This window comes from Lampetra fluviatilis, chromosome 6 (assembly GCF_964198595.1).
Source record: "Lampetra fluviatilis chromosome 6, kcLamFluv1.1, whole genome shotgun sequence".
Classification (NCBI taxonomy): Eukaryota; Metazoa; Chordata; class Hyperoartia; order Petromyzontiformes; family Petromyzontidae; genus Lampetra; species Lampetra fluviatilis.
The window spans coordinates 7,363,122-7,389,649 of NC_136280.1; the positions used below are offsets into that span (position 1 = coordinate 7,363,122).

At 43.2% G+C, this 26,528-nt stretch overlaps 1 protein-coding gene across 1 annotated transcript in view; it reads left to right on the forward strand.

Annotated features, from left to right (window-relative positions):
- The window catches only part of LOC144933106 (sodium-dependent serotonin transporter-like), a 35,699-nt gene extending 12,725 nt beyond the window's left edge, over window positions 1–22,974 (forward strand). Inside the window, exons 5-13 of the mRNA XM_078857643.1 lie at window positions 443–577; window positions 10,178–10,281; window positions 11,849–11,976; window positions 12,170–12,282; window positions 14,624–14,755; window positions 15,752–15,851; window positions 17,262–17,362; window positions 18,866–19,033; window positions 20,470–22,974. Of these exons, the coding sequence (XP_078713769.1) occupies window positions 443–577; window positions 10,178–10,281; window positions 11,849–11,976; window positions 12,170–12,282; window positions 14,624–14,755; window positions 15,752–15,851; window positions 17,262–17,362; window positions 18,866–19,033; window positions 20,470–20,550 (1,062 nt within the window). The 3' untranslated portion in view covers window positions 20,551–22,974. The remainder of the gene's footprint in view (window positions 1–442; window positions 578–10,177; window positions 10,282–11,848; window positions 11,977–12,169; window positions 12,283–14,623; window positions 14,756–15,751; window positions 15,852–17,261; window positions 17,363–18,865; window positions 19,034–20,469) is intronic.
- Window positions 22,975–26,528: the final 3,554 nt, after the last annotated feature.

The window sequence follows — 26,528 nt, forward strand, 5'->3', positions numbered from 1 at the left end:
ACATTTGAAGAGTTTCCTGCAACTTTCTCAATTGGGATTACACGTAGAAATAATGTGCCGCGCAGGGGAAGCTGCCGCTGGGGGGGGGGGGGGGCGCCCTGTTGAATGTGTTGAGTTTATCTTGTGATGGAAGTTGCTTATCTCGCTCTGAGACGCCCTCGCGTGAAGGGCACTCGACCAAAAACGAATCATCATTAGTACAGAAATACCTCAAGGCGCCATGATGTCCTCCCTCGAATCTACGGGGTTGCTGGCTGCGCCGGATGTTTACTCATTCACGGAACTCCCGTGCTGGGGTGTTGTGATCTCTGAGTAGGACAAGAGGACATCAGCAGCAACCATCTTTTGTTTTGGACTCACGCCCTCCCCCTCCTCCTTCTCTCTCTGCCGTACTGGAGTCACGCTGTTGTGCGCATGTTTAAATCGCCCGCCGGTCTGCCAGGTGGTGTGGGTGACAGCCACCTTCCCATACGTGGTGCTTTTCATCCTGCTCATTCGAGGCGCCACCTTGCCCGGAGCGTGGAGAGGAGTCCTCTTCTACCTCAAACCAAACTGGAAGAAGCTGCTGACTACAGAGGTGGGTCCCAGCCGTCGTTGCCTCGCTCAACTCTCAATGCGCTTGTGTGTGGGTTTGCGGCCCTGGTGTGATGGCTACAAGCTGGAGTTGAACACGCAGCCTTTCGCCACCAATATTATTCATCGTGAAGGTATTTAAGGTTAATTCTAGATTTGAAGCTTTCGTGACTGCAAGGATTCATACGCTTATGTTTTTCGGTAAAGTCACGTAGGTCACAAGCTTGGTGGTGTTTCATTCTTCACCTGAGGACGGCTGCTTGCGTTGTAGCCGAAACGTCGTGAGAATTATTTTATCATTTTTTTATTTTTATTATTTTATTATTTCCCTTCTACGTGACTTTACCGAAAGAACCAAGAAGATGAATCCCTGCAGTCACGAAAGCTTTAAATCGAAATTTCACGTAGGTAAAATAAATAAATATGTTTGCCTCACTCGAGACAGTAAATCTAGCTGTGACGGTCCCACCTGATGACAGAGACTTGTGTTGCCTCCGAAACGTCGTGATTTATTATTTTATTTCTATTATTATTTCTATTATTTTTTATTTGTTTTTACCTACGTGACTTTACCGAAAAACCTAAGAGTATTTGAGGTTAGATCGCGTAAATATGAATGTGTTGTTAACTCACCACCGCCCGACACAGCCAATAAGTAAGGTTTGTCACGTAAATGTTGCCACGAAAATTTGGCAAGTTGCAAAGGTTGTGTTTTACGCTCCACCACACCGGTGTGCTGAAAGAGAAACTAATTGGCACGTTTTGTTCACGCGACAAACCTCACTATTATATTCTTGGTTCTTTCGGTGAAGTCACGTAGAAAAAAAACATGCATAAATAAGAATTAAAAAATTATTAAAATGAAAGCAAAAAACACGACGTTTTGATCGCAACACTTGTTCATTGATGAAGACCGCTTGTGTTGCGATCGAAACGTCGTGGGTTTTTGCTTTTATTTTAATTTATTTTTTATTTAATTTTCCATCTACGCGACTTTACCGAAAGAACCAAGAATATGAATTCCTGCAGTCACGAAAATTTTAAGTCAAAGCCTTACTAATTGCCTGTGTTGGGTGTAGGTAGGTTTCACGACACATTTACACGATCTAACTCACAAGACACCGTTATTCTAACAAACTGGACTTGAAATCCAGAGGTCTGCCAGTTTGTTTCCTCCGGGCATGGCAAGTGAAACAACGATGGTGCAAGTTTCTGAAACCCTATCACCACTGCCAGCAGTATACATGGGTACACCGCATTTCGTCGATCTGCAGGTCGTGCGTAGTGGGGTAAAGTTTGGGTACTCCCACTTCTTCCAAGTCGTCTGCCCGTTGTACCAAATTAAGTACAAATATTCTCGAAAGGGGCTCTGTAAATTTCTAGATTTGAAGCTTTTCACCTGAAGACGGAAGCTTGTGTTGCCTCCGAAACGTCGTGATTTTTATTTTATTTTTTATTTTACTTTTATTAATTTAAAATTTTTACCTACGTGACTTTACCGATAAAACCTAAGAATATGGGCTCTGTAAAGTTCCCACGAGTTGAGGTCCTTCTGCCAAAAGTGGCGTTATCGGCACTTGCAGTGCAGGGCTGCACTTTTACCGTTTACAATGATCTACAAGTTCATATACAGCACAGCAGAGGTGGGACAAAGTCATTGTTATGCAAGTCCAAGTCGAGTCGCAAGTCATCAAATTCATGACTCGAGTCTGACTCGAGTCCAAGTCACATGACTCGAGTCCACATCTCATAGGTGGGACAAAGTCATTGTTATGCAAGTCCAAGTCGAGTCGCAAGTCATCAAATTCATGACTCGAGTCTGACTCGAGTCCAAGTCACATGACTCGAGTCCACACCTCTGCAGCACAGCGTAAATTCACTGCTTGGATAAGGTCCTCTACATAACCGTGAGAGTCAAGGGAGTTTTATCACCCTACCTCACCATACTGGTCAGTGCAAATTGGTGAATGCAGAAAGTGTACACGTGGGGAGAATAGAAGTTCAGTACAACAGTGGATTTTCTTGTTGCCTTACCCTCATCTGCCCATACCGTAGCCCCATAGCAGCCTATACCAGCCGGGCGTGCATGGGATGTAACCCATCCAAGCACAAATTAGGCTCAACGCTGCTTAGCGTTCGTGATCCGATGAGACCGGGCAGAGTCTGGACATGTTATTTACGTCACGGGTAAATAGAATTGTATAAATCATACTCTTAGGTGTTTTCGGTAATGTCACGTAGGTAAAAAAAAAATTATAATAATAAAAATAATTGAAATAATAATAGAAATTAAAAAATATTATTGCTATCATTTTTATTTTTATAATTATTTTTACCTACGTGACTTTACCGAAAAACCCTAAGAGTATGAATTCTTGCAGTCACGAAAGCTTCAAATCTAGAACGTATAAATCATCAATGATTTAATTAATTACAACTATGTACCGAATAAATAAATTACTAACATTGTATGCAATTGTTGTTTTCTTTAAAAAAAAAACATCTATTTAGTTTGTATTCTTTCAAACGTCATTTCAATCGTGCTCTCAGTGCGATCTCACGCTAGACGGCAAATCCATTGGTAGCACTCACGGATAATTATAAACCCACGTGCTCCGTTAGAAACGGCCCGCAGAAGTGGATTTCAAATACCTGGAGAAAAATACATTTCTGATTTTTTTTTTGCATGAGAAATCTTTGTCACGCGACAGCCAAAACCCAATTGTGTTAAACCTCAACCAACACCGAGGGGTGTTAAAAATATATTTATTTATTTATTTCGCGCGGTCATTGGTTGACTGGGCCACAAACCTCAACTCGTGACTGACACCTGGATCCCAATCCGTGATTTCAGCGGCGCTGGTCCTGAGCCACCTGAACACCTTTACCTTTATATATTTTATTATCTTGAGCACTTACATTGTTGATATAAACGCACTGTACCTTGCCTGAGAAACATTACACATAATCCCCCCCTCCCCCTCGGGCACACCTACTAAGCCTTCCCGACCCTCCACCATCCCTGACAACAACAACATCATCGTCATCGCAATGCCAACATGTCATTCATTAACTGTTGGGACTTCAACGTGAACATGCACAGCCCTTTTGTCAATGCACTGCTGCATGTGGGCCTCCATAAACCGTTTTGGTCACTGGGGTCACGACTAATCTATACGATTACAACTATTTTTTTTTTTACCTGGTAAGGCCCACTAAGCTATGCAGATTTTTTTTCAGAAGTGACCTAGTCACATATGATAGTTCTACGAAGTGGCTTATCGTGTGGAAATGTATAGCAGACAAATACTCCAAAACGCGTGTTTCTAAATGTGAAGGGAAAAACCGAAGGACCCGTAGAAAAATCCACACGACCACGGGGAGAATATGCAAACTTCAAATATACAGGCGTCAGGGTCTACCAGGCGACGTAGTTAACACTATGTAGCACCAATTTTGTTCCTGGGTAGTAAGTTTTATTTCGTAATTGCTTATGCCTAAAAAGTATAGAAAATGGCTATTATTCCACACAAATTTTGATTTTGTGAACAGGACAGTGATCTTTTGAAATTTGCCTATTTTAAATAAGAAAATGGGCGCATTTGTGTCTTTTTGTTCACATAAAGTCAGAAAAAACAACATATGAATCAAAATTAACATGAATTTATACTAAAGTAATAAAAAAATACAACAAAAGATTTAGAAGTGAGTAGTTTTTCGAGATTCACGATTATACACGAATCATCATCCAAATGTAGTCTCCCATTATGTTCTCGTTATATTGTCCTTGGTAGCGGCGTTCAAAGTCCAGCATATCCTGGTGAAAGTGTTCGCCTTGTTCCAACGAGTACGCTCCCATGTTCTCCTTGAATGTATCAAGATGAGCATCAAGGATATGGACTTTGAGGGACATCCTACAGCCCATTGTGCCGTAGTTCTTCACCAGAATCTCAACCAGCTCCACGTAGTTTTCGACCTTGTGATTGCCCAAGAAGCCACGAACCACTGCGACAAAGCTGTCCCAAGCCGCTTTCTCCTTACTAGTGAGCTTCTTGGGGAATTCATTGCACTCCAGGATCTTCTTTATCTGTGGTCCGACGAAGATACTTGTTTTGACCTTTGCCTCAGACAGCTTAGGGAAGAAGTCTTGAAGGTACGTGAAGGCTGCCGACTCCTTAACTACAGCTCTGACAAATTGTTTCATAAGGCCCAATTTGATGTGCAGTGGTGGCATCAGCACCTTCCGGGGGTCCACCAGTGGTTCCCACTTGACGTTGTTCCTCCCCACAAGGAACTCGGTCTACTGTGGCCAGGCCCGCCTGTGGTAGTGCGCCTTGGTGTCCCTGCTGTCCCAAAGGCAAAGATAGCAGGGAAACTTGGTAAAACCGCCTTGGAGACCCATCAGGAATGCCACCATATTGAAGTCTCCGATGACCTCCCAGCCATACTCATCATACTTCAAGGCGTCCAGCAAGGTCTTAATGCTGTTGTAATTCTCTTTGAGGTGCACCGAGTGAGCCAGGGGAAGAGATGGGTACTTGCTACCATTATGGAGCAGCACGGCTTTGAGGCTCCTGGATGAGCTGTCAATGAAGAGGCGCCACTCATTCTGGTTACAGGTGATTCCGATTGCCTCGAACAGACTGGTCACATTGTGGCAGAAGCAGAGCCCATCTTGACGGGTGAAGAAGCTGCAAAAAGGTTGGTGACGCTTCCTCTGATCTGCGACTTGCACACGTGTATCCAACAAGTTCCACTGCTTGAGCCGAGGCGTCAAAACCTCGGCATTAGACTTGGTGAGACCAAGATCTCTGATCAAGTCGTTGAGGTACTTTGGTCAGGGTTGTATGGGTTTTTCTCCTCAGCTCCACCTCTGAAATTTTCATGTGGATCTACAACGCCTTCCTCACTCTCTGACTTGCTGCTCTCTTCTAAAGACGGCTGCTCTCTCTCCGGAGAAGTGGGTACGGGGAGCTCATGGCAGTGTGGTACCGGGGCAATGGATTAAGGAAGGTCCGGATACGTGATAACAGGTGCATTCTTGCCAGTCCGACGTTTGGAAGGGTCCACCATGCAGAAGTAGCAGTTGCTTGAGTGGTCAGTGGGTTCCTGCCAAATCCTTGGGATAGCGAACTTTACGACTCTCTTTTCCCCTCTGTACTATCCTACAAAAATACATTTACTTCACCCATGACTAATGTGTAAGAGATTCTCGCAACATTTTTCATAAATGATATATTTTTTCAATTAAATTGTCAAACTTTTTTAAGTAAAAAACTTTTACAATTTAAAAAAATTTATAACATAAAATTCCGAGCAACAATTTTCCATCTTACCTTCCAGAGTTCTTTTGCATTGCTCGCAGGTGAAATTAGGTGCCCAGGGTTTGTCTTGATATCCAAGAGGCATGCCGAAATATGCCTTGTAGGCCTCACACATCTTAGCAGATGCTTCCACAGAGTACTTTTTCGCTCTGGTCTTGATAAATTGGCCGCAGACAGAGCAAAATGCGTCTGCCGGATGATTGCAGCCTCTTGATGCCATCTCAGAAAAATGCAGATATGTATCCACTTCGGCAGCTGGAACTAAACTGCAGAGGTGTGGACTCGAGTCATGTGACTTGGACTCGAGTCAGACTCGAGTCATGAATTTGATGACTTGCGACTCGACTTGGACTTGCATAACAATGACTTTGTCCCACCTATGAGATGTGGACTCGAGTCATGTGACTTGGACTCGAGTCAGACTCGAGTCATGAATTTGATGACTTGCGACTCGACTTGGACTTGCATAACAATGACTTTGTCCCACCTCTGCTAAACTGAACTGGTGGGCTTAAGGCCCCTGTATTTATACTACTATTTATATTACTCTAAAGTTCTAGAATGTTATAGAAGTTATTCCAAGTTTACTCAGCACTGAATCTATCTGGAATGTTCTGGAAAATAGGTAAATTTCAAAATATCACTGTCCTGGTCAAAAAAGCAACGTTTGTGGGGAATAATAGCCATTTTCTCTACTTTTGAGGCATAATCAATTAGAAGATAATACTTACTACCCAGGAACAAAAAAAAATTGTGACAGTGTAACATCTCATCACTGCGGCGTTTTTGGCCATACAGTACTTCACCACACCCGTAACCTTAATAGACTGTTGGGGCAAGTGCTGTTAGCGAGCACCTATGAAGGCCGGCACGGCATCAGAGGTGGTGGGTGGCCAGCACCACGGGAGTGGGAATAATTACACATTGAGGCTGAGTCAATCTATGGGAGACCTCGGACCGGTTAAGATAATCGTGATCGATGTTGCCCGTGAGTGGGAATCGAACTTGGATCGCCGCATTCGTAGTGCAGCGCGATAACCACTACACGACCGTCTAGCCGAAACAGACTTTTAGGGCAAGCGCTGTTCGCGAGCATCACTGAAGGCCACACGCACGCACACATTTGTGTAAATTGGACAATTGTGGACTTTGGCTGTGATGCTTTGGTAATCTGGTTGAGCGAGTGCAGTGAATAAGCTGGCAAACCCTAGATTTTTAATGCTGTGGGATTACCACCTCGACTAAATACTGAGCAATTGGTGCCAGGCAGGAGGTGCAGAGATGCGATCATTGGAACAAGCAATGGAGAATGCACGAGAAGAACAGTGTAAGGATTGCAGGTGCAACAATGTGGTGGTGGCTGTGCACATGACCTGTAATCCAAGCACTGTGGAGGTGAGAGGGTTCGTGGATCGCACGAAGAACCCCTCCTGTGTGCGTCTTGGTGCCATTACCTTGGCTCGCCATGAGAGGGCGAAATAGCGAACGTGGACTCCATCTGTTCCAACCTCACGGGATCAAGCGTTACCCACCTCCCACACGTGGGTTTCCACCGTGCGATTCAGTTGCCTCCCACACTTAAACGCTCATTAATTGCTCGATAACACCACGATGCGTAGAGGACCGCAGAGCTTTGAGCAAATTTTTTTGGTTGTTGGTGCCGGCTCACGGGGTGGCCGCCTTCCCCGCTTTGCGTGCGGTTCCTCGTGACCTGCGGGTCGTTCACTCTCGGAGCCGACGGAGCGAGCACTGTGCACGTGCACAAGTTGAAATCATCGTCGATTTATCTCACGCGGATTGGTCGGACATCTGCCAGGGGTTTGAAAAACGACTTCATATTTTACTGTGGTGACCGGCAGCGTGAAGGATGGAGGCCTTCATACAACAGTTTATCGACAAAGAGCTGTAAATAACGCGTGCAAAGATTATGGTTATTAACATTAAACACGTTTTTTTTTTCAAACGCACGTGTGGCGAGCCTGATATTCGCACCCCGTTTTCTTTTTGTGCCTATCCCGTCAGCTTATGATAATGTAGTTTGTAACTAATATAAATTCAAATTAATGGTTTTGATGCGATGTGTATTATGAAATAAAAAAAAATCCCAAACAGCGTTCACCTGCCTGGTGATCTATGTACTAAATCACAATGAGTGTGCGCCATCGAAAATATTCAAGTGGGGGGAATATGTTGCCCATCAATTGTACAAGTGCCTTTTTTTCATCTGCGCAGTTCAAACGGCTGCAGCTACACGCGAATTTAATTAACAGCGAGTGCTGATTTAATCACACATCTCATTAGGATAACATTTGCGGGACTGTGGTGCCTCTAAATGCACATTTCAATGAACAACAGCTTGATTATTAGTATTGTAAATCAAATGTGCGCATGCACACTGTGCTGCGGTCATGTTTCTTAAAACGCCGTACGAGTAACGCGATGGTATTGGACGCTGCCGTGGTTGTAGTGGTCAGCACACAGCACGTCGGACGTGAACTCCAGAGTTCACCGTCTGTTCATTCTCCCGGCTTGGCAGTTGTATTAATGTGGCAAGTTTATTAAAGCCCCCCTTTACGGCCAAGAAGTTTTTGTTAAATGGGTATAACCGCAGTTAGTCGATCCGGCAGTTAAACAATGGTGCAAGTTTATTAAAATCCTCTTCTCATGGGGCTGTATAAATGGGTTAAAACCAACAGTGTCAGTCGATCGGTGAGTCGTGGGTGTGTGTGGTGGGGTAAAGAGTGAGTAATCCCCACCGCCTCTTTTTGAAGACATCTGGTCCGGTGTGGAAGCGAGGAGGTGAAATAGCCTCGAGATGGGGCCCTGTTATTGCTCCCTCTTCAGTGGAGGCCCTCCTCTGCCAGCGGTGGCTTGAGCCAATAATCATTAATGCAGCGTGCGTGGAGAGAAAACAAAACGGCAATGCCGGGCAAGATTTACACCCCAAATATATGAATGCATTGAACGCCAAATTGCAATGTTCGTTGTACTTTGTAATTCACATGTTTTGTACTGCAATTCAAATGATAGAAAGCATGCTTTCTTAAAGAAAATGAAACTTAACATAATACACACAACAAATAATTCCTACACTTAAGCTACTGGATAATTGTCCCAGTAAATGAAATGCAATGTATTGATTGGTCATTGAATGTGATCGTGAGTGTAAAATCGACATGTCCTTCACGAAACGACGTATGGGGTTTTGTTGTTTTAAATACTTTGTCGCACATTGTCGAAGTTGCCTCGTGTGCAAAAGTGAGTGAAGCCTCCTCGTGTGGAATTAATGAAAATGCAACGCTTTGTTCCCAGCATGTTTCGTGCATTTGCTTTGCGTTACAAATTGCCTGATGCCATGCGCCAGTGCTTGTTAATCCTATAACAGGATTATGCTTAACAATCCGCATTCCTTTTCCAGGGCCGTGCTGCGAGTGTGCCCTTGTCAACCTCCACAGGAAAGCGAGTAAAACACAACTCAGATTCAAACTAATTTTTTGTACAATTTGTAAATAAATAAAAAATGAGGTTCGACGCTGAGCAGTAAAAGGGAAGGTGGGAAGCGAGAATTTCACCTTTTCAAACTGTGCTCGCTTATTTTTTACGAGACTTACACAAATGTGGAGACAATACTTCCCCGACTTAATCTTTTTCCTGAATGTTTTAAAAACGCAATTGTAAAGTTGAGCGACTTAAATAAAACCTTGATAAAATAGCAAGGTTTTTTTTCTTTTGTTCTTTATACTAATATACAGAGTTTTGTCCTAGTGTACAGTCAACGGTCAAGACTTTCTTTAACAACACTACACTACTCTGTCCACCTTGAAAATACCATGAAAAGACTTGTGTTTTTTCAAGGTGGACAATTTAGCGTTGACAGTCGAGCAACCCCCACGACCAGCACGACATGGCGAGGAGGCCTTCACCCAGCAGCAGATTGACAAACGGCAAAAAAAAATTCCATGTAATTATAAAATTCCATGTAATTTAAAAAATTCCATGTAATTTTAAAAATTCCATGTAATTTTTAAAATTCCATGTAATTTTAAAAATTCCATGTAATTTTTAAAATTCCATGTAATTTTTAAAAATTCCATGTAATTTTTAAAATTCCATGTAATTTTTAAAATTCCATGTAATTTTAAAAATTCCATGTAATTTTTAAAATTCCACGTAATTTTAAAAATTCCATGTAATTTTAAAAGTATTTATGTTTTATTCACACGCGATGGTGCTTGGTTTTGATGTTGTAATTACGCATCCCCCTTTCTTGATCTCTCTAGGTGTGGGTTGATGCTGCTGCTCAAATCTTCTTCTCCCTGGGGCCAGGCTTTGGAGTGCTCCTCGCTTTGGCCAGTTACAATAAGTTCAACAACAACTGCTATCGGTGAGAAAGTGGGCGCGTCAGCCTTTGGGATGCGTGTGCTGTGTTTTTTTTTAAAGTTACATCGCAGGCTTATCCCCAATTCTGTGCTGATTGTGGTATCGTCATCACGTGATGGCACGAAGGATCCATGTTTCACAGAACAATGCAAGCCTTTGTGTGAGAGAATGGCTTCGAGGAAGCGAGAGTTTCACAGTACTGTGAGAGAATGGCTTCGAGGAAGCGAGAGTTTCACAGTACTACCTTTGAGATTTCTTGAACACGTGACCTTGGTTTCACGAGAAATAGCGGGCGGCACTTTCTCACCCGATACGCCACTCAGAGTAATGTCCGCCGCGCGACAGGTACAGTGGCGTTTTTAATTACCGTAAGCTGGAATTAAGCAATATGAAATTTTATGTGATTCATCGCACAATCTTTTGTTAATTGTATGCCTTCTAAAAAATTGCGTATGTGGAGAAATGGCAAATCATGTTGTGGTTTAATTTGCAGCCGAGTGGAGTTTCTTCTTGATTTTAAAATGTAACCATTGCCACGAAGAAGTGATTGCCTTTCATACTGTTGCATTCTTCTGTTTGCATATAAGCTACCGATTATATTGAATTGTCTTAACGTGGTAGATTTGAAAGGCAACTGGAATATGTTGCAAACTCCCTTTTAAACGAAAAATGAATCGATAACGAAATTACTTAAGGTATCCAGTGAATTTTCATTTAAATTAAAATACAATTTTAACTTAGAGACGAATTATATTGAATATCTGTGTGCATACGCAATAACCGGCCAATTGGATGCTGTGTAATATCAAAAACTATTTGCCAACCAGGACAAGCAGTATATATATGTAATGCTATATGGTTAGATACACAATGTGACATCCAAAATACAGGGTTTGTTTTGGGTTAGATAACATAAATATAAATGTGTCGTTAAACTCGCCACCACCCGACAGCCAACTAGTAAGGGTTGTCACGTAAACAAAACATGCAAATTCGTGACTAGTACAGCAGAGTAAAATCCACAACATTTACAATCTGAGTACGACGTTTCGGCAGTAAGTACAACTAGCTTCATCAGGCGACAGCCAGATTTGTGGAGAAATCCTCCTGTTTCGTTCCTTAAATAGAAGGGTAGATGTGTGATGGCGTCATTTGTGAGCCCTTCTTGTGCGAAAAAACCCCTGTACTATGGATGATTTTGGTCGCGAAAGCCTACGTGTTAAACAATGCAACATTAGGTATTTTTAGTATTTACCATGTTTGTATAATGATTCGCTTTTTTACACATCACCGCCCTTCATGCCTGGGAGTGTCAGGTCTTTTACAACGAGATAAGTGACTGACGTCACGTGTCTCATCTCAACACATTTGAAAGGGCACCGCCAATGGCAGCTGTCCCTGTGCAGCAAAAAAAAAAACTCAGCACCTGACCTGCAAATGGGCATTAGTCTGCCAGTATGGGGGCGATCGTGGCTATGCGTTTACCCCAATCAATGAATTTGTGGGTATCTTTTTTAATCATATCCACTAATTACACGTGGATCCTTCTAATAGGCCTCTTCTTGTTGCAGGGATGCCTTGGTCACCAGCTCCGTAAACTGCTTCACCAGCTTCATGTCAGGTTTTGTAATCTTCACCGTGCTGGGCTACATGGCTGAGATGAGGAATGTGGAAGTTGAGGACGTTGCCAAAGACATGGGTATGATTGATTTATTTTCTCTCCTCAGGAAAAAAAAACGTCCAGAGAAACTTCCAACATTATACACACGCAGTGCAACTTCGAATCTACTCGGATGTCTCTTCAACATTTCCGATAACGGTTATATCGCCAATGTTGCCGCACCGTCTGACACACAGCCACTTTCGTTTGTCGACTTTTTTTTACCTTGCAGGACCGAGCCTGCTGTTCATAACATATCCGGAGGCTATTGCTAATATGATGGGGTCCACGTTCTGGGCCATCATCTTCTTCATGATGATGATCACCTTGGGGCTAGACAGCACGGTAAGTGAAGCAAAGGAACGCCATGTAGAGCCAATGCTGTAAAGTTACCGTGGTCAAAACGAGCTCGGAGGAGGACACACGGCACAGTCAGCGTTAAGCAAACTTTAAACCAATGATAAAGTGCAAGCCTGAATGAACAAAGATTCCGGTTCAAAATGTAATGATTTAATGCATTTTAATTTCCCTTACTGGTGTTAAATATTGTAGCGGCATGTTTTGACTCGATGGGAATTTATAAGAGCAGGCTGAACGTCACAGGGCTGTGTCGATGATGAAGGCCTGCAGCCTTTGAATGCTCCACAAATATGCTACGGCTCCACACTATTCAGTGGCAACAGCAAATCTCGTGCGGACGATTGGTTATTTTGCAAAGATTTACATTCAAAATCCCCCCTTAGCCCGAATGCATTTTGTCGACACGATCAGGGAAATATGAGAAGACATTAAATGCTTTGTCTGCAGCAGTGATCGCCGATAGATTTGTCACTGGATTTACCACGGCTGTTGCACCGTGCAACTCACAGGCGGACGCACAGACGTACACAAACGCATTGGCAATTTCCTCGCCACTTATTCTAGTGAGGAGATAAAAAATCACAATAAGCCTGAAACATCGCGAAAAGAGCACCGGGAGGTTGTTGCGCCACGCGCTTGCCTAAAGCGTTGCTTTCATTTCACCGGGCAATATAATTTTGCGTGGGGAAATCACCAAACGGGTAATAAAAAAACAAACCCGATGTCTATCGTGAACCGTCATTTCGACACCTCGTTAGATGGACGCTTCATCACAATGGCTGCAGAACGCCGAGCTCCCTTTGGCTGAAATGTCAAGCAAGCGTTTGTTGTGGTGTTTCTATCCTCCATTATTTGATGTTGGGATTTTGATATTGAATTTTTTTTAAGTTCTACTTTAAGATATGAAGAAGGCACATTTGTGGATTCTTAGAAAGAGTTAGCAAAAAAAAAACATTTTTTGTTAAACACACATGATGCATTTCAATTCTGATTTATACAAAATAATTTTTTCTTCATTTCCTGAAATAACAAAAATGGGAAAATATGCAGGTGCCATTTGGAAGAAATATTACTAAATTAATAAAATAAAATAAATACCTTGCAGGGTTAACTAGACTATGATGTTGCAAAGAGGACGTGTTAGCTATAACTTTAAGAATTTCACACTTGCCGTGCATATACTAAATAAAGTATATGTAGAATAATTAATATACGATAGAATGTAATGGCAATTGTTAGATATGTATAGAAGAGTCCAGCACACGTTGTCGACTTGCTGGAAGGTCGGCTTTTAGTCACACAGCAGTCCACACAGCAGCCCACACAGCAGTTCACACCGTCAGCAGACCACAGTCAGCAGTCAATACAGCAGCAGTCCACAGTCAACCGGTCCACGCAGCAGCCCACAGAGTCAGCAGTCCACATGAAAGGAGATCTCCAATGGACCTGGAGTTTTCCCCGGACCGACTCTTACATCCTCTCACGACCAATCTTTTAAGAACCTCCTTTCAGCCGTGAACCTCTCGGGGGAAGGGAGGGGGGTGGGAATAAAATGAAACCCCACTCCCACACATTCCACATTTGAACTCGCCAGCCGAGTCTCCTGGCCGCGTAGAAACAACCCATCGACCACTGCTCCCCCCCGCCCCACACACAGCGATGGGCCAGTGGGTAACTTAGAGCGGACAATTTGAACGCACGAACGCATGCGTTAGCTTCGGGAAATCATGTCATTTACTAATAGAAAAAAAAAACAGATCGCCTTTCGGCATCGTCTACACGTGAGATTATTCACCCCCTTAGCCCAGCGATTCGATAAATTGTCGCGATTGGAGCCGTTCCGATTCAGCTCAACGATCGAGTACATTTTTCCGTCCCATTCACTACACACTATCTCATTTGAAATGTTTTTAACACGTAGGGCTTTCGCGACCAATATCATCCATAATATTTGCCATATTTTACCCCCCCTCCCCCCCCAACACTCACAGACCCCTTTTTTCGGTCCGCACAGCGTTGCTCTCTCCATCATCCTGAACGAAACTGCAGTATTTCTACATTCATATAATTCACATGAATCCGAAGCAAGTGATTCTCAGCTCACAATTTTTACATTCTCGGGGGGGGGGGGGAGGGGGGGGTGAGGACCGTTCTCTCCATGCCGAGGTGAAACAAACCAGCCCGAGCAACGCGACAGCACTTTGCGTTCGACGAAAGAAGCAGCGGCGGCGATAAACGTTCGAAGTGATTTGCCGGAGGTCGCGCGGCTACCGTGAGACGATTTGAACTCGCATTCTGACATTCCTTCCCGGCGTGATGTGTCCAGTTCGGTGGTCTGGAGGCCATCATCACAGCTGTCATGGACGAATACCCCAGCCTCTTCTCCAAACGCAGGGAGTACTTCGTGCTGGGCCTGGTTACGATCTGTTTCATGGGTGCCCTCTCCACGCTCACCTATGTACGTACCCATGCACGCGCATCTGCGTCGTAGCAAAAAGAGAAGGTCGAGGTGGTCTGCCGCTCTGTGAGCCGGGGGTGGGGGGGGATGAGGTGCTCACCTCGAGTGTACAGCACCTGAGCCAGTGGTGGGAATTTTACATTCTTAATGTCATTCCCCCCCCCCCCTACATCCGCACCTCCAATTTGCGACGGTTGGCTACGCACGGTGCAAAGGAAGTTCAACATACATGCGTACTCAAACCATACATGCGGCCTCCCAGCCTGCCCTCATTTAATAATAAAACAAATATCGTACATTTGTTCTAGATTTGAAGCTTTCGTGACTGCAAGGATTCATACTCTTAGTTTTTTCGGTAAAGTCACGTAGGTAAAAAAAAAATGAAATTAAAATTATTCTATTTTTATAAATATTAATTTCATTTTTTTTTACCTACGTGACTTTACCGAAAAAACTAAGAGTATGAATCCTTGCAGTCACGAAAGCTTCAAATCTAGAACAAATGTACGATATTTGTTTTATTATTAAATGAGGGCAGGCTGGGAGGCCACCCCTCCTGGCTACTGCCATCCCGAACGTGTTGTCGATTTGCTGCACAGGCCCATCTCCGACAATCAGCTCAAATGTTTTGTTGCCAAAATGTCTCGCTGCGTGCACTGGTATGCACCAGTCTTCCGTGCGTTCAACCTGCAGCTAATTTGAAAGAAATGGCTTTTCGTATTTATTTTATTATTCAGCCGTTTCCTTACTTTAAAATGTCACGAGTTACTGTCATTCTGAGTGTCTGCTGTTTTCTTCCACGGTACTTTGAGCACGTGCTTGGCTACGTACGGCGCGAAATAAATCCAGCATCCAAACATGCATACGCATACATACACATGAATAGAGATATTCTTGCTGTCGATATTCATGTCCGCATAAACAATCGCTTGGCTCCCTGTGCACACTCGCTCGCTCGCTTGTGGTGTTTGTGATCGTGGTGGTGGTGGTCTGCAGGGCGGGGCGTACATCGTGAAACTGCTGGAGGAGTTCGGGTCAGGATGCTCCATCATCGGTATTGTCCTGCTGGAGGCCATCGCCGTGTCCTGGTTCTATGGTCAGTGACTGCGAGCCCGTCGTGCCGCGCCGGTTAACGTCACACCCCTTCTCCCGAGTGTCGGGTGGCATCCCGACCAGCCCCGGCCTCGCAGCTTGGGCACTCGTGGAATCTGCCCAGATCGCGAATTCGTGCGGGGCGCCCGCAAATGTATGAGGTTGCAGGGATAATCATTGGCAGAGCCAGGATTTTCAGATCGGGGGGGCAACCCCTCCAGCAACGAAAAATTATAGGAATTGTTAATAAATAAGGACTTGTCCCTTGCTTTTTATTCGACGTGTGTGCGACGATGGGGCAGCCATCGATCGAGGGTCGAATTCGAACCGCTTTGTGTGATCGGCATCGCGCTCGATGAAGGTGAATGCCTTCAGGGAAGTCGTGGACTGTACTGTATATGCAACTGCGCACAATTATGTGAGTCACTTATAACCGCTTTGCCGTTACTTATTGCCAATTATGGACTCAGACTATTGTCCTATTATCTCATAGAGTCCCTGGCACGTAATAATATGCTACACAGTGGCAGTGGGGGTCGCAAAATGCCGATTTATTACTAATAAACCCCAATGATCCGATCGAAATGAGGGATTTCGATCGGATCATTGGGGGGGGGGGGCACGTGCCACCCCATGGTCGAGTTCTACAGCGGGCTTTTTTGAACAGCCGCACACTTCGGGGTTTTCTGGCAATGTCTGGTGGTATATTCTTTGGTTCTTTCGCCAAAGTCACGTAGGTAGAAAATTATTAATAGATTCTACCTACGTGACTTTACCGAAAGAAACAAAGAGTATGGATTCCTGCAGTCACGAAAGCTTCAAATCTGGAGGTATATTTACCAAAGCTGTTATGGCGAGCCCCAAAATGTATGAGATACGGAGACGATTATTTCACAGTTCTGCAGGTGCACCGTAAGGGAAACACACTCGCGAGCCACGTGATGAGTAAACCGATGATAGAAAATGAAGAGTTACTTTCTGTGTTCACCTGGGGTAACATTCACGTTAAAGTTGAGCATGTTCTCCCCTTCAACAGTTTTGCATGATAAATGGTAACATTATTGGATATGTGAGTGCATTTTAGGATCTCGTTTTTAGCATTTTGCTATTTTATAGTTGACTGCACTATCCCCCTCATGCTTTTCTTTTCTTATGACCAAGCATTATTTTATCCAAAGTTTCTGTTTACGGACTACGTGGCAGCTTTGCCCATCTTACTAAACATGACCGAAGGTTAAATCAAGGTAAAAAAGTCGATGAATGTAAGAGAGAGAGAGAGAAAAAAGCTGATTCAGATTGTGTATCTCGAAAGACAACTACGTTTTAAATCGTTTGCGTTTGCCATCTTGGTTCGGATTAATTCCACGAAATGCAAAAGTGATCGCCGCGTGGTTTTATTTCTGTTTTCGTCCAGGCGTGAAGCGTTTCTGCGCCGACATCCACTCCATGCTGGGCTTCTCGCCCGGCTACTTCTGGCGGCTGTGTTGGGTGGCAATCAGCCCCCTCTTCCTCTCCGTGAGTTCCCCTTGCGTTGCGCACGCGCTCGAGAATGACATCTTCTTCACGCCTCAAGTTTTAATTTCGATTTAAAGCTTTCGTGACTGCAGGGATTCATCTTCTTGGTTCTTTCGGTAAAGTCACGTAGAAGGGAAGTAATAAAATATAATATTATTTTATTACATTATTATATATTATTATATTTTATTATAATATTATATTATTATTTTATTTTATATAATTTTATTATTTTATTTTATTATGTTTACTTTTTATTATTTTATTATTTCCCTTCTACGTGACTTTACCGAAAGAACCAAGAAGAGGCCTCAAGTATATTTCGCCGCAACCTGGGTGGAGAACTCGGGTAGACCAGAAGAGAGTGGAGAACTCGGGGAGAGACAGAATTGTGTCTCATTTGCACGAGTGACCCGGGCCACCAAAATGACAACAGCAGACTCTTGATTATACCACGCTCATGACAGGGAGGGTGGCCGCTGGTCATTAAAAATCGCGGATAATCCAAAAATATCCATTTTCCGCAAATCTCTATGGCCAAAAAACTACCGATTGACCGATCGATGATGCGCATGCTCAGTGATGACACTTTGCTGTCCCCGCGCAGAAGACTCCCGGCCACTTAGTGGATAGCAGAGCCACGCCAATCAGCATCGATCAATCTCCGCCCACTGTTGTAAAGATATGCAACTATTGTCCTGGAGAGGTGATCGCGTCGATTTCGGATTAAGCGGAGCACATATTTGTTCGGTTTAAGCACGTTACTTGAAATACATTTTTCCCCAAGAATAAGAATGTATAACTGTTTTTCAAATTGTTAATTTGGGCTGAAGGGAAAATCCATGAGTTGTTAATTTATTATTTGGTTCTTTCGGTAAAGTCACGTAGAAATAAAATAAATTTAATAATAGAATACGACGTTTCGATTGCAACACAAGCAGTCGTCATCAGGTATAACTAAATTTGAGAGAGAGACAAAACACAGACACCCAGAGAGACACAGTCTCTGTGTGTCTATGTTGTGTGTCTCTTTCTGTGTGCCTCTGTATTGTCTCTCTAATTTTAGACAGGGCAAATAATTTACACCCTAAACCAAAGCCACTTATACTGGGAAATAAAATCTCTTACGTAAAAATAAATTTCGAATGAATCGCAATTCATTTATAGCAATGTCACATTCATGAAAAATATATTTAAAAAATGCTCCGTACCGTACAATGGCCACCCACACATTTTCAAAAAATTTCCCCAACTTTCAAATGTATGGTGAAATGCCAGCAATATCCAAAGAATGCTAGACAGCATTACATTATAAAAATAACGATCACCTGTGACCCTTGGTCAGGCTTGCCTTTTCCGTGTCAGCTGTGGGGAATGTGTGACCATGCTTCCCCAAGCAGGTCGGTGGAGATTGGTGAAGGTGTGTTCAGAGGGGTTCCAGGCCCATTTGAGATAAATGCATCACGTGATTATAATTGTGCGTTTGTTTACTTCCCTGTGCAGTTCATCGTTGTCAGTTTTCTGACGGGATCCAAACCGCTCAAGCTGTTCGACTATAACTTCCCTGACTGGAGCATGATCCTGGGTTACTTCATCGCAGCATCGTCCTTCATGTTCGTGCCGTTGTACATGGCTTACAAGATCCTGATCACGCCTGGTACCCTCAAGCAGGTAAGGAAGTGGCTGTTCACAAATGCGCTGGTGGAACTTGAGAAAAATGTAAAGCGCGTTGAAAAGCACACGCCTGATCACCGGCGAGGCCTCTGGTCTTTGGGCCGTACTTGTACCGAGTAGGATCCTCTGTATTGTCATCACAATCAGATGTTTTCTATCCACCACTGGATGAAGGCCTTCCCACCCCATTGCACACCATCATGGACTTGCGTTGCCGCAATCCACGTAGCACCCCCTCAATGAGCTGATCTCATTGCTCCATCTGCATGGTGGTCGTTCTCTCCGGCATGGACCCTCCTTTGGCTGCGCTCTGATTTACATCTGCTCCACGTGCCGAGAACTTCGCTCTGTACCTGGGGTCACCGAGCCTTTGCATGCGCTCTGCAAAGACCACGGAATGCCCTCCCCAGCATTGGTGAGACAGGCGAGCTCACTCGCCCGGTTTAGGTCTTCTCGAAAGTCTCGGCTGTTTCGCCTGGCCTACACTTTCCACGTATGACCAGTTTCCCTGGATGAAATGCGCCTTACAACTGTAAATTATTTTTGTTTTTCCGTCACCATCTTCCCTTCCAATGATGCGTCCTGCCTAAAGGTGCCTTTCTTTAAAGTCAATGTGACGTTTCTCTGACGAGTGTATGTGGCTTCATCCACCCGTTTCCCTTTCTGTCCGAAGTCTTGACTAGCACAGTGAGGTATGGTCAAAGAAACCCTCCGCGTAGGCCGTGTATTAATCCAAGGCAAGAATCCAAGTCTCCAGAGAAGCCGGGTAGTCAAGCTAGTAACGCATACCAGTGGCGGCTCCTGCAAAATCTCTCAGGGGGGGGCAAATGTCTGGATGATTTATAAGGATAAGGTCCACCCATGCAATGGATTAATTAACAGCTTAAGCATGTAAAGGCAACTTCACTTCTTTAATATTAATCAAAAATAAAGTGACTCTTACAATACATCTTGTTTGTTTCTATACTCACTATTAATACAATCCACTAAAGTTTATTTTATTAAAGATTCCAATAGGTGGCGACAAATTATATTGTTGGATGAAACGTGCTTACGTATGATGACGTAAGCACGTTAGTGCGAGCCCTCCCGGAAGCCATAGAGAATGCATTGCAGCGCCCCCCGTTCGAAAAAAAACATCTTTGAATGTAAGTCTATGGGGCCACTCGGGGCGATTCTCAGCCAGAGTGAAATCGCCCAAAAAAAGGCGGTACTCCACAGAACGTGACATGACGCTGATTGGACTATATCCAGAGGCACAGTGATGGCTAGCGTGACTCTGTGGTTGAATGACATTGGTGGTGCGTCGCCCAATCGCCCTAATGAAGAAACCGCCCCTGACGCATACGGACAACGCGTAGCGGCTCGTAAGCCGCGTCAGCTGCCGTCGAATAAATGCCTTGCTGATCTCCGTTGTTTTTCCCGTTGCGCAGAGGCTGTACGCGAGCATCAAGCCCGAAGAGGGTGGGATCGTCAGGTCCCAGGAGCAAGTCAGAATGACTGTTATCCCGTGAACGTGCGGTCCTTTGAAAGGGGCTCCAGTTTTTTTTCTTTCGGTTGCATTCATGCAGTTTTTTTGTCATGAAGGAAATCCAGTAAGGTTGAGTCGTCTAGCTACCTTACAACGCTGCTCCGCTTTGGGAAATCTGTGCCATTTCCCTCCACTTGCTTTGCAAGGCGTTTCGCATGTCGATGATGATGTTAGCACTTAGGTGAGCCTGCAGAGGATGAAGCAGAGGTTGAACTAAAAGGGAATTGAAAGCAAACTAATGAAGTAATAAAAGTGAATGTTAACTCTTTTTACCGGAATGTATTTACACAGGTATAATTTAGTGTTATATTATACTTTCAGATATTTTAAATGTGAGGCTTTTTTTTTGGTTATTCTTCTGCTAAGTGCATATGCCCCGTTGTAATTAGGATCCGAACGCGATGTATTTTGGAATCCCGTCATGCCGCATCCGACTCGGCAACTCCGACGGTAAACAAAATGGCGGCGCTGGCTCCCAGAACCAACGGGAAATTGTCAGACGCTCAAATAAAACATTTGATGCGTGCATAAGATGGACAGCCGCACATTTGATGTAAGCACACCGTTTGCACCTTGGGTTGGGGTTTAGTTCCAAGATGAAAGTAACATTCAGAACGTTGAGAGGAAATAGTTTACCAAGTCGGCGGGGGGGGGACAGGCAAGCTTTTATCTCATCGCGTTTCATTTGCAAATACAAAAATAAATCAAGAACTGGAGATTTAAAAAAAGGTCATAAGTGTGGTTGGTGCAGCAAAGGTCAGCATTGCAAGTCTCTTGCACATGTTCGCATGTTCGCATGTTCACGTGCTACCACGTAGGTTTCGCAGTTTCGCTGTGTAGCTCTGCAATGTAATTTCGGGTCGTACCGCGTGTTGTTTGGCCTGAAGTCCGACGTTTCCCCCCCACACCCCCACGTGCTGGAAGCTGAATTGCAAAAGCTCCCCAGCACGTGTAGGGAAAATGTCGGACAGTATGCTGCTCAACGTGTGCTGTACAACCTGCAAACACATCTGAGATTGATCTACTTGGTCTTCACGAAGATGAAGTGGACAGGGGGCATTATAAACGTGTACTTGATACAACAGCACAGGCTCTTCGTGCTTTTGCCATGGCCCGACTACTCACGCGATGTTCTATTTACCCGCCGGGTTTATAGTGAAACGTGTCAGAGAGAGAGAGAGGTTTCCGATGTACGTCTTAGGCGCTGAGATTGTGTTCACCTTAAAGTCAGGATGTGTTCACATATTCTCAGCCAGTGCAATTTATGTTGGCTGCTCGACACAAATAAGGACACTTTAAATGACCGCTACTCTGATGCTGTTTTCGTCTGCCCATTGTATTTGTGCAATTAAAAACATATATAAACGTATATAACAATACAGTTAAGTGCCAATGATGAACATTTATTTATTATGATTTTATTAATAAAAGCCCCCATGCTTTGGGAGCTGTCAGTTCAGTATAACCTAACCTTAATGTCAACCTGTCTGTGTGTTTCATGCTACACCAATGTCAAGAAGACAACCTTGGGTTAAAGTTCTGGAAAGGGCAAATACATTTGTGGTGTAAGGAAGATAATTTTAAGATATTATGGTATATTCGTGTTATATGTGTAGTGTATTTGACTAAAATACACATAATTAAAAACTACGTAAGAACATTTTCCAAGGACTTTGCTGAATCTCCCTGGACAAAGAATCGTGAGTGTGGAAAAACAACGCACAGAGTGATCTAACAAGCTGAAATAAAATATTCGATTAAACTCATCCTATTACATCCTTATCATCACGTCTGCATTCTTTACTGAAATGCCATCTCGCAGGATGGAGTAAATTACTTGGAAATCCTACGAAAGCTTTTCTGTTAGTGGCCTCCTAATGGCCGTTGATTCTATTAATACGAGGCAATGGAATTAGTGTTAAAAAACAACAATGTTGCTCTGTATTATACAGCTGCGTTTATTACACTTTCGATAACGTTCAGGTCTGAACGTTCCTTGCGTTTCCCATGCCGATTGTAGGAAACGGCGTGAGAGAGACATGATACGTGGAGAAACATCGATGGGATTTGTATGCGAGCCAAGCGTAGTGTAATTGCTTACCGCTCTGTACGTGATATAAAACCAAACGTTAAGACTGTACCTTATCCTCAATACGTTGACAATTTATTTGAATATATCTGCATGAATGTTAACCCTGGTAAAAAAAATATCAATTTATGTACCTTATAATGTTGAACCGTATTGTAAGTAAAGAATTCTATCTGGTATGTGTGTGTGCGCGCGCATGTACGCATGTAAGCGTGTGCGCGTGTGTGTGAAAATTAAAATTGATGTGTAACGTTGTGAATTTGCATCATACTTAGTAATGTAGTAAGTTCCTCCGCCGATAAACAAAACATATATTAAAAACACAAAACGCTGATTATGTTGTGCTTGTTGAAATCGTGTTGAATCACATTGTCAAGAACCACAATTATGAAATCGGTGGAAAATTGCATCGATGTGCCCTGCGTCATCTGCTTCCTGCCGAAAAGGTTGTGTGCGTACCTTTTGAGCTTGTTCGACTCGGTTTACCGTGTCACAGTATTGAGGTCATCCCTTTATGTGGCAGCAAATTGTAGCCAGTGCCTCTATATTTCGACGTGACCTCAACGCGTAAAGTGTAAGGAACTCCTCTCGTGAGAAGCTGCGTGGACGCACAGTAAATTGTATTGCAATGCAGTGTTTCACAACGGCGCATTCCTCATGAGCATTAAAATAACCATGTGTCGCATTTAAACACTATAATATCCCAGAGTTTGGATAATAGGATACAAAAAGCACGCGATATTCAATTTGCGGGAGGTGTGCTCTGGGCTACATCAAGCGCGGCTCAATTTTATTTATGACCTCTTAAAGACCCCTGTTAAACATCAAAACAGGCCGGTATGAAAACCTCTGACAATTTATTTTTCATTCATGAGCCCCATATATATGTTTTTCTATATAAATGAACACAAACAGTGGGATCTGTGTCTTGCACCAGATGGCAAGCAAGAACAAAATTAGTATAATTGGGTAAACCACAAAAGCAAATTACGAATACCGTAAAATAAATGGTGTTCATCTGTGTACACTTACAGCACACTCAACAAATGAAAGAACATCTCTTAAGTATGACAGGAAACCTTGAGAAGAAAATAATATCATCGATAACTAATATAATTGCTTCGGGTTATCACCTACAGCAAGCAGAATGGCATTATCAATGTAACTCGTATCCTGTGAGAGACATTAACAACTATTAGTATTTGTGTGTAATTTGACCAAAAAAATGTTTAAGAATGTATCAAAACCAACATTTAAAACGCTCGCAATTCCCTGCAGACCCAGGGCATTCGAAATAAGCGAGCTAAAGAGCTCATTAGTTTGGTATTAGGAAAAAGTCTTGCGATGATGGATTTTTGAAGCTTGCCAGAGCTGAGTGCTGGCTAAGAGGACTGGAATCAAAATTGGGGTTGTGCTTATATTTACGATTGATTCAAAGTGGCAACAATGAAAACAATCCTACACCTGCAATCGTCAAGCACAGGCACAGTAATAATACAAAGTAAATTAATGAGAAGAAAATAACTGCCCTGTATGACCTTAAAGCGAATGAAACATCAACAGGCCGATGCACACATCTCCTACATGAAGGGGAAATGAACGATACGCCAAAGTGCGATTGTGACCATGTAACCCAAACTATGGACCATCTAGTAAACCACCGTAGTCCGTGCTCCTTCAACGAAGAAGGAATGGCAACGCGACACCAACTCTCACCTGAAGCCCTCTGGTCGTGGCTAGCAGAGCCAAACATTGGCATTTAGCTCATGAACACATTTCCATATGCAAGAAAATATTACCAAAATAAATACAAATGACCTTGGAATCAAGATGCATTGCACGCGAAATATGGTTTTAAAGAAATGTTTCATAACCTCAGCTTTATTTTCTCACGAGAAACATGATGCATAACTGAATACAATAAGCAATATAATCATCTTCCATTTCCAAAATATTGCATTAAATGTTAAATGTTGAGCACGACCTGAAGTTCGGTGAAGGATGTTGTTGAAATTTTTGTATAGCATATATATTTGCAACAATAGGCAATCATAGCCATACTGCATCAGTGAGTTGTATAAGGGTTAACCTGGTATACAGTTGCCCTGGTCTCCTGCACCAAAAGCGAAACGCTATTGCATCATGTCCATATTGGTTTCTACATCATCGTCAAATCAGCTTGCCCATGGTGACGTCGTGGCTGTGACAGCAACGACGTCTGATGGTAAAAACGCAACCCGAGCGCGGCAGTGCCTGTGTCCGGGGTAACGCGTGGTATCTGTCATTGTACATCAAAGGCTGGGAAGCCTTTTTTAAATCATTTATATTAAGTTCACTTGCTTGCTTGCTTGCGCGCTTACGACCGTGTAAATATTTCGGTCGTTTTTTAACCCACTTCCCGTGATCCAATCGAGCTGACATTTTGCACACAGACTCGTTGTGCGTGACAATTGATTTTCGTGAAAAAAATTTCCTAAATTTTCTACTTTTTAGGAATTTTTTTTCATTTTTAATTTAAAATACCAATGTGATAAAAATGAAACTCTTACTCAAGAAAAACATAAATGAATAATAAAATAAAACCGATGCCACGCATGTAAAGGATTTATAGTGAAAAACTTTGTTTTTATGGGTTAATTTTTCTACCTGAAGACCGAACAAGACTTTCAGATGCGTACTTTTTGGCGGGCAAGCTCACCGTTATTTAACACGCGCACAGCGCCGTTGCTTCTGTTACCGTGTTGCCAAGGTCGATGCAATAAATATATAAAAACTACTGTGTTGTTGCCAGGTATAAAAAAAACATTCCCCATCCAGTACCCGATTAGCAGCACTCGAATGCTTGCAGTGAGGAGATTGATATAATCTGTAGGCCGTTTCGAAGTGATAGGTCTCATATGGCTGAAGTCCAGATGAAATAAAGTCATGGGCCATATCGGGTCTGTGGACCAGATGTTCCCCATACATTGGTCTGCACAGATACCAGCAGTCTTGCTTAACACTGCTTCTCTGAGTCTGCCTACCGTAACGCTTATTTATCACTTGTACAATTACGCCATCCTTAATATCGTCGCGTAAAACTTTCAACGGCTGTGCACAGACTTATCTTGGAATTATTTACGTTTTTGTAAAAAAAAAAATAACTAGGGTAAGTAAATGCGCAACCAATGGCACAGCAAAACGTAGCAAGGACGTGTGTTTACAAACAGTTAAAGCGGTTTCACATTGGGATGAAAAATAAATAGAACAATATTTATTTTAAAAAAATAGTCAAAAGAAATTAAGACTCGGGTAAGTACCCATTGAGATTCGAAATAAGTTTTCTCCAAATGTCACAAATATTCATGAAAGCTATCCGCAAAGTCTTGAATGGGAAAATAAATTCGCGGCCTCATGATAACTGACGCCTAAGGCCAGGAGATGTTTCGTGGCATCTACTTGCAAAATCCTTAATTACTCAGGACACACGGAAAATATACTGAAGCTACAAAACTCTTGCCAAATCGCCTAGACTCGGCTTGATCTCAAGAGATCTCTGAAGCTAAGTATGGCACTTAAGTATTTTAGAGGTCATGTCCAGCTTGGTCGCTGAACATTTCATTGTTTTAAAGATAATGTGTCAGTGGATCCGGGTGTCGGCATACACACAACGATGCACGTGGAGACTTCTTCAAGGTAGGTTCCGTTCTATTACCAAACTCCAACTCCAAACCTCTACACAAAAGGCATCACACTCGGCTTCTCATTCCACGCTATGCATAAAGAGTGCACTTGTCCATAACTCCCAAAAAACTAGCACCGAGGAGAGACCAGGGGATGCGTATGCATGTAGGGTGGGTGGAGGTGGAGGGATTAGCAGAGGTGTCAATCAC